We start from the raw sequence: 9,079 nt of genomic DNA on the forward strand, positions 1-9,079 counted from the left end.
ATACGTAATAGTCTTCTTATATTTTTTTGTCTTTAAGAATAAATCCAGAAGGTCTTTCTTATCAGGATGTATAGATCTGCCTCTTTCTTTTTTTAGTAGCTAATTATATCCCATATAAAAATATACTATAACTTATTTGATGCTCACTTACGTTGGGTCCATAAATTCTGACTTTAAAGTAAAAAAATTTACATCATTCTTTGAGTGATCCAGTGAGCTGGATTTGCTGTAATGGCAAGCAGTTTTAGGGCAGGCTTCATCCCTGCCCTGCACCTGTGCCCATGGATGGTCATTGCCTGGACTTCAGCAACATGCCCCAGAGTACAAACCAGTGGATTTGTTGCAAGTGCTCTTTTTTTTTTAATTGAAGTAGAGTTGATTTACAATGTCATACCAATCTCTGCTGTACAGCACAGTGACTCAGTTATACACATAGAGACATTCTTTTTTTTCATATTCTTTTCCATTATGGTTTATCACAGGATATTGAATATAGTCCCTGTGCTCTACAGTAGGGCCTTGTTGTTTATCCATCCTGTATATAATAGTTTACATCTGCTAACCCCAAACTCCCAGTCCTTCCCTCCTCACCCCCCTTTCCCCTTGGCAACCACAAGTCTGTTCTCTATGTCTGTGACTCTGTTTCTGTTTTGTAGATGGGTTCATCTGTGCCATATTTTAGATTCCACATGTATGTGATATCACATGGTATTTATCTTTCTCTTTCTGACTTACTTCACTTGGTATGATAATCTCTAGTTGCATCCATGTTGCTGCAAATGGCATTATTTCATTCTTTCTTATGGCTGAGTAATATTCCATTGTATATATGTACCAGATCTTCTTTATCCTTTCATCTGTCGATGGACATTTAGGTTGTTTCCATGTTTTAGCTATTGTAAATAGAGCTGCTATGAACATAGGGATGCATGTATTTTTTGAATTATAATTTTGTCTGGATATATGCCCAGAAGTGGGATTGTTGGATCATATGGCAACTCTATTTTTAGTTTTCTGAGGAACCTCCATACAGATTTCCATAGTGGCTGCACCAACTTACATTCCCACCAACCGTGTAGGAGGGTTCCCTTTTCTTCACACCTCCTCCAGCATTTGTTATTTGTAGACTTTTTAATGATGGCCATTCTGACCAGTGTGAGGTGGTACCTCGTTGTGGTTTTGACTTGCATTTCTCTAATAATTAGTGATGTTGAGCAGCTTTTCATGTGCCTACTGGCCATGTGTACGTGGAAGTGCTCTTTTGTGAAAGTCGCAGAAACCGTTTTCCTGATTCGACTTCTCTTGCAGACATACGGCTATGAGCACATATTGACCTTATACAACCTAGAGAAGGCTGGCCTGCTGAAACCACAGACAGGGGGCAGAAATACTTACCCAACCGTCCGGAAAACGTTACGCCTCTGGATGGATGATGTAAACGAGCAAGTAAGACGCTCCTGCTCTTCACCTCATTTGAGTTCCCAGTTAACAGGTTATTGCAACGACATACGCTACTTGATCTCTGCATCCACCTTGTTTTCTAACGACAGTTTTCTAATGCTTTGGAGAAAGTCGTGCATTCGTGTGGATCCCAGCAGGAAGCATAGGGTGCTCTGGCACTGGGTAGTTTGAGGGAGTTTCATAAAGACGGGGTGGACCAGAGAGAGGCAATGCAGTGGGGAACCCTCCCCAGCCGAGGCCTGAGGGCAGGGGAAGGGGGCTGTTCCAGAACTGGGAGAGAAGAGCTGTGTGGCCAGGCCGTCTGACAAGCCGAGGGACACAACCAACCTCTGGCAGCACCACAGAGGGGAAGTCAGGGCAACAACTCACGCTGCTGTCCTCTCTCCAGTTTCCAGCTGGTGCAGAGCCCACGGGGCCGTCTCTGGGGCACAGAGCACCAGGGAGAAATGCGGGAGGGTCAGACAAAGATCCAGTACAGGGAAAGCAAACGGTGAGAAGCAAAGCTCCTCCCACTTCCAACCTCAGTTTCCTCTCAGAGGCGAGCACTGTAACCAGTTTGTAATCTATCCTTCCAGAAAGATTCTGTGTACAGACAAACATTTTTACATAAATGGTGCGTATTCTATACCACTGGTCTCCAAAGTAGGGTGCACTTTGCTTTATGTTTATTGTTTACTCCAATCTTTCTAAGTTTCATTTTTCTTATTTTCTTTTTTGGTTTTTCATAAGGGACTTTATTAGGCTGCGTCTTGCCGCAAAAGCTAACAGTCTCCTGCCTCAGTAGCAAAATTGGATTGTTTTTGTCCAGTGGGAACATAGATACTCTTAATTCCTGGGTTTACAGCGTAAGTCGTAGATTAGTTCAGCTCTTCACAACGCTGACTTCTTTCCCCACCCCACCCACCACTTAACACTGTTTCTTGAAGAGCCTTCTGTGATCTCCTCATTCTTTTAAGTTCTTTTTAATTGCTACATAGGGACTTCCCTGGTGGTCCAGTGGTTAGGACTCTGAGCTTCCACTGCACGGGGCCTGGGTTCGATCCCTGGTCGGGGAACTAAGATCCCTCAGGCTGAGTGCCAAGGCCAAGAATAAAATAATTTTTTTTTTTTTTTTTTGCAGTACGCGGGCCTCTTACTGTTGCCTCTCCCGTTGCGGAGCACAGCCTCTGGACGCGCAGGCTCAGCGGCCATGGCTCACGGGCCCAGCCGCTCCGCGGTATGTGGGATCTTCCCGGACCGGGGCACGAACCCGTGTCCCCTGCATCGGCAGGCGGACTCTCAACCACTGCACCACCAGGGAAGCCCTAAAATAATTTTTTTAATTAATTGCTACCTAGTGGTTTTTCAGATACATCTTATTTTATGATTTATCAGATTTCTACTGATAGAAATTCAGGTCGTTTGCAGTCCTTTGCTAGTTCGCACAGTGTTGCAGTTAATATCTTTGTGCTTTGGTCTTTTGTCCTCTAGAGTACAAGTCCCTCTGTGGGATAAGTGCCTGAAAGTGGAATTGCCGTGTTCAAGGGTTATATTCTCGGCTAGGGAGTTCCACTTTACCGTCCAAGAAGTTTCTTGCCAAACCAAGTAACAATTTTTCATCTTCAGTACCTATAGATGCTTTGAGTGGCTGTTGAAAATTTGAGTCAAAAGTGAACCTTTTGGGGCTTCCCTGGTGGCGCAGTGGTTGAGAGTCCGCCTGCCGATGCAGGGGACGCGGGTTCGTGCCCCAGTCCGGGAAGATCCCACATGCCATGGAGCGGCTGGGCCCGTGAGCCATGGCCACTGAGCCTGCGCCTCCGGAGCCTGTGCTCCACATCCGGAGAGGCCACAACAGTGAGAGGCCCGCGTACCGCAAAAAAAAAAAAAAAAAAAAAAGAACCAGCAGGGGTGGATTGGAGCAGGATATTTCAATATTGGAGAAGGCTATTTCGGGGGTTTGTGTTTCTGCCTTCAAAGCCAAATCAAATAATCTTGGGTTACCCCACAAGCCACAGATAGGCGGCTATACGTCTCTTTCTCGCCCTCTCTACAGGCCTTTTTTCCTTTAATTTAACAGAATCCCACGGACATATCGTATGTGTACAGTGGCTATGCCCCTCTCAGTGTGCGCCTGGCCCAGCTGCTTTCCCGGCCCGGCTGGCGGAGTATTGAGGAAGTTCTGCGCATCCTCCCAGGGCCCCACTTTGAGGAACGGCAGCCGTTGCCCACAGGGCTACAAAAGAAACGTAAGTCCATGGCCCGTATCCACAGATGATTATGTAGTGTTAGTGTGCTTTTCACGTATTATGCAATTGCTTTGTAAAATACATTTGTAAAGTACTTAGGAGTCAGAGTCCAATATACATACCTCTTTTGTTAGTTGTGAATTATATTGTAAGCGCTAGAACCCATTACTCCCTCAGGAGAAGCCGCTTTCAACCTCTGAACTGAGGATCTCAGAAGTTACAGAAAACATTGAGATCAAAATCATGGTCCTGAGTTTCAAATGAATTGTCTGTACCAAGACATATATGACTACTTTTCCTTAGGAATGGTGTAATTTTTTTAAGAGGTGGGGAGAGAAGCATCAATAATAATTCTGTAAGCATCAGTAAACATTCTGAAATGTTTATTTATATCTTAGGTCAACCGGGAGAAAACCGCGTCACTCTGATATTTTTCCTCGGGGGTGTAACCTTTGCTGAAATTGCTGCCCTGCGATTTCTCTCCCAGCTGGAAGATGGAGGCACAGAATATGTCATCGCCACCACTAAGCTAATAAACGGGGCCAGCTGGATAGAGTCGCTAATGGAAAAACCTTTCTAGGGCGTTCAAAGGAGACTTACCGGTGAACTGCAGAATAAACGGCTCCTTTGAAGAAGTTGCTGGAAGGAAGTACAACCCCATGGAGGAATAATATGAGAATACAGAATTTACTTTGGGGTCAGCTTCTTAAATTATGCTGTTTTCTCCTTTCTGCTTGTCTTTTGTGTTCCTGATTTCTTAAAGAAAGAAGAATGGAAGAGAAGCAGCCAGGGTAAAAGACATAACAGTTTTTAATGTTCTGAGCTCAGGATCTTCATTAGAGACCTCTGGAAATATATTAAGGATGGTGGGATGGATAATCTATACAGCCACACAGATGGGTCCAGTTCTTAAGAAAGCAGGGACCAAGCAGGTAAAAATGAAAATAAAAGTAGAAGGTCCGACCCCTAATAAATAGTGCTGAACTTCTTAAAGGTGCATCATGCCTAGGGCAGTGGCTGAGTGTTGGGGGCCTAGGGCTAGTGTTATCACCGAGTTGAGATTTCTTTTTCCCGCAGAACATGGCACATTACATTCAGTGTCACCAGTCTCTACCTTATCGGGTCATTAAGGCAAGTTGTGTTCCTTCTGTTTTTGATTCCTCTGCTTCTAAAAAGCAAGAGGTTTGGAAGAGCTTCTTTCCCCAGAACAGGTTTATGATCTGCCTGATAGTCAACTGAGTCGGTATGGGTCCCATACTTACCAAGGGCTTTTTACATTGAGTAACATAATAATTAGGGAGCAGCTTCCTGAGAATGTAACCATTCAAAGACGCGTTCTTAGTGCACGTGTTATTAACTCTAAGACAATTTCAATGGTAGATGCCTCCAATTTTCTTCCCTGCCCACCGTGGGCTGCACCATCCATCCAGTCCCACTGTGAGCGGTGGTAGCTTGGCTTCTCCAGCATCTGGCAGCTCCCCTCCCTGGTAAGTGCCACACGTGCTTCCCCAGCAGCCTGCGGACACACCTATTCAGCCTCGGGCATTTATTTTGCTAGAAAACACCCAGCCCCGTTTCAGTCCGTGGTCCGGTGACTTCACCCCCCTCTGGTGCAGCTTGTCAATGATCTTGGAGTCCAGCTGCTACCCTTCCTACAGGAGACTGCTAGACTGCAGGACAGAGGAGCTTGGGTGCTGGTGGCGAAGTTGGAAATCTCCCTCCCGCTCTATCCCAGCGTCTGGAGGAGTTAAGGCCAAGAAGGGGACCAAATTGACGGTTTCACAGCCCTTGCCTGAGTCTCCAGCCAAATTAGCTGATCCCCGTCTTTGCTGGGGGCCAAAGTCAGTGTCCTTCCCCAGGTGTCATTTCTACTGTTAATTAGTACCCGTACATGTTTTCCTCACTTTCTTTCGCTAGTGGACGTCTCTTAGCACACTGCATGTTATGAGTGAAGGAGAAATTCTGTACTTTTAAAAAAATCTCCTTAATGTAAGAATGAGGGGTAGAAGAGGGAACATTTAAAAGATTAGCTACTGGAGGATTTAACTTGGCTTTGACATTCAGTATTTGGAAAGGTCTTAAAATGATTCCTGTTTTAGGAATCCTTTTTCAGCTACTTGTTATCCCAGGGAGATTAGTTTATACCTTCCAGCCCCAGCGGTTGTGAGTCTCAGCTGCTTTAGAGAATGAAATCCACCTTGTCTGTAAGTGTTTTCGGCTCATGGGATTCAATTTAAGTCCAGTCAAGTTTCCTTGGCTGGGGTTTTGTCCTGTGAACAGGTACTCAGTTGTGTCTCGTGTGTCTGCATTCACTGGTGACTCTATACTTGCTTGCTCCGAGCATAGTTAGGTCAGCTCCTAAAAATGCATTCAGCAGAAGACTTCAAAACATCAATTGCTTCATTTGTATGCAAACAGAAAGTGGTGGATAATTATATATTATACGCCTTTGTGTACGTTCATTTAATACTTGAAGCAGTCTTTGTCTCAAAGGAGTGTGCCCTTACTGAGAAAAAGGGTATGTGAATGGTACGTTTATTCTTGGAGAGGGTGGATTGTTTACATCATGTCTGGACTTTTGTCTAGTTGGGTAGACGGTTCTACACCAGCAGTCCCACCAAAAAGAAGTCTACATAGACAAAGAAGTCTACATAGACACTATTTTGTGTCATACTGTACACTTTTGAATTTTAGCCAACAGAGAAATAAGTATTTGAACTGTAGCTTAACAGTGGAGCAAGAGACTAATGGTTAAAAGAAGGAGGATTAAAAACAGCACATTTAATTCTTGAAGAGAACTGGGAAGGGGGGATCCCCATGCGATAGGCCACTGCAGCTCTGCCCTCACGGCAAGGATTATGATTAATCCGACATGGAGTCTGTCTCTTGTTCTCAGTTGTATGTTAAAGACTGGCCTGTCACCAGGAGGAAGTGTTTGTATTCAGCAGAGCTGAACTCAAGAAGAAATACTTCTTTAAGAAAAACAACACCAGAACAAACAGAGTATCTAAAGCAGCCAGGAAGAGGGGCTGTAATCAAGATGGCAAGGCAGAGAAATACCGACATCACATAGACTATGAATTATGAACAGACTGTGAATTATACTCTAGAGCCTGGTGTATTATATTCAATCATATGGTTTAACGATGACATACTGTAGAAAATAGAGGATGCCGTTTTGTCATCCAGCAGTCAAAGGCAGTAATGTAAAATTTCTCGGATTCTCTTCTAAATGAATGCATATGAACTTCAAGCTACATGATGTTTCTCAGCTCCAGTTACTCCGTTGCTGTAAAATACCCCCAAACTGGGTGGTGACTAGAGTCTGCAAAGGCTGGAACACATAACTGACTTGAGATATCCATTTGAAGGTTGTGAGAGTTAAAGGGGAACAGAATCAGGCCTTTTCCATGTTACTTTGGTGTGGGATGAGGGTATAAATCTCAGCTGTACTTTCTTTCCTGTGACTCGGCAGGACACAGAGCCCTCCAGATGACCAGCTCTCTGGGGTTGCAATTACTACTCACTGGCTTCCTGCACAGCTTGATAATGTTCTGCTCCTGTTTCAGCCTGGCTGCGGCAGGGCAATGATTTGATAATAAGAGATCCTGATCAAATTAGAGAGCCATTTGCTTCTGGACGAGGATGTTAATAAAAGGGTTGATGTCCACACTGCCTGCTTTTTTTTAAAGGTCAAAACATATTCTTACTACAAACTACTACAAAAAGCAGAAGAATCAGAAGCAGCATAAAGTTTGTGCTTTCGTTTCCCTTCATTGTTACATCTGGGAAAGGGTCTCTTCTTTATTGGCTGAAATCCTGACTGGTTCTTTTTGCCTTACGTTTGGAGGAGTTGAAATTGGAAGTGGGCACATTGGGAAGGTGACTGTATAATAAGTTTCTAACCTGCTAAACTCTGTGAATTAGAATCAAGCACTTGGGAGCTCTTGGTTCTCTGAGCTGGTTCTCTCTGTCTCTCTCACACACACACACACAAATGCTCGAACTTGCATATGTTTTAAGACAACAGCTTTTGCTTTAGTTGGGCAGTCATGAGTGTTGTATGTACAGTGGTTCTTCTTGTCTGAGACTCCAGAGTAGGATGGGACTGCTCTCAGTGGGAGTTTGTTAGGATTTGGACTGTATCCCACCTGCAGTGTTTAGAAAAGCCAGACAGGAGGGCCATGAAATCCCCCCTAGTGTACCACTTGCCCAGCCCATCTAAGTCAGGAGCTTTGCAGGCAAGTTCAGAGCTCTGTGGGCCGTGGTGGTGACATAGGCAGAGGACGGGCAGAGTTGCCAGCGCCCCGCCTGGTCTGGGATCGCCTGTGCGCAGCTCCGTGAGAGCTCAGGGACCACGTGAGGATTGTGATTGGTCTCTAGACCACACCTAGTTGGTGAGTGCAGCTGCTGCCTGAAAATCCCTCAGCTCTGCTGACATTGCTGGAGTGCACGCAAGCCTACCTTTGGACACCAGACCAGAGAGGGACCGTGGAGCTGCTGCGGTGGACGAGTTGTGGAAACTTTCCTGAGTGAGTGAAATGGGGAGAAAGGGAAGCTGGTGGTTGGCACTGAGGGGCGTTGCTGGGCAGGGCAGCAGTGGAGGTAAAGAACTGGTTTGTGATTGTTACCATATGATTCCATCTGTGGTGGAAGGTAGAGTGCTGGAGCAGATGCCAAGAGCACGATGGGGAAGGAGATTAGCCCAGAATCAAATTCATACCCACTTCTTGGCACTCCTGCTATCCTGGCTGGCCAGAAGGGCAAGCATGCCTGGCTACAAAGCAGGGATCCTCAAACTCTTGTGTACTAATAAGCCTTGGGGCCAGAGGAATTGCAGAGGGGCTGCAGTGAGGGTCTGCTGCTTTCCCCCTACTCAAAAGGCTTTCTTCTCTTCCCCTCCCAAGTAGCGCTGACAGCCGGGGCTGCAGCTTGAATGATGGCAAAAGAAAGCTTTACTTCACCAGCCCATTAGCAGCACTCACAACATTAAAAATGAATGAGGTGGATGGGAGGAGAGGGCTGGGGGTGAAGACCAGTGCAGCAGCGGGGTCTGGGAACCGCAGGCTTCTCTCTTCTCTGAACCCAGATCCAGATCGGGAGCCTAAGAATGAGGGGAACTTTCGGTTTAAAAGAATCCTGTAGTGTCAGTGCAGAGTGTCCAGGTGGTTGTTAATGGAGAAAATCAGCACTTTGGGCTTCCTTAGCCTCAGGAAAGTATGTTCACTCTGTAGAGGGCCGGGACCTAGTCTAGCTCCCTGTGTCCACGCTGCCTATAACAGTGCCTGGCTCAGCAGCGCTTGCTTAGAGTCCAGCGGAGGTTGGTCAAGGGGAGAGAACCGTCCTCTTTGCGTGCTCAGGGTCTCCCGGGTGCCCTGCCCCGCAGGTCCTCG

The 9,079-nt window shown here is 45.8% G+C and overlaps 1 protein-coding gene across 3 annotated transcripts in view; it reads left to right on the top strand.

Annotated features, from left to right (window-relative positions):
• Nucleotides 1-7,358, top strand: part of VPS33A (VPS33A core subunit of CORVET and HOPS complexes) — a 28,686-nt gene extending 21,328 nt beyond the window's left edge. For 2 of the 3 annotated variants that reach the window (XM_024758549.1, XM_024758550.1), the window contains 3 exons: nt 1,309-1,446; nt 3,518-3,686; nt 4,085-7,358. In XM_024758549.1, coding sequence (XP_024614317.1) covers nt 1,309-1,446; nt 3,518-3,686; nt 4,085-4,266 — 489 coding nt within the window. In that variant the 3' untranslated portion in view covers nt 4,267-7,358. Of the gene's footprint in view, nt 1-1,308; nt 1,493-3,517; nt 3,687-4,084 lie in introns of all 3 variants that reach the window. The other variant, XR_003005002.1, reaches the window with a different exon arrangement.
• The last annotated feature ends 1,721 nt before the right edge of the window (nt 7,359-9,079 follow it).

Source organism: Neophocaena asiaeorientalis, unplaced genomic scaffold (assembly GCF_003031525.2).
Source record: "Neophocaena asiaeorientalis asiaeorientalis breed wild unplaced genomic scaffold, Neophocaena_asiaeorientalis_V1.1 scaffold77, whole genome shotgun sequence".
NCBI classification, from domain to species: Eukaryota; Metazoa; Chordata; class Mammalia; order Artiodactyla; family Phocoenidae; genus Neophocaena; species Neophocaena asiaeorientalis.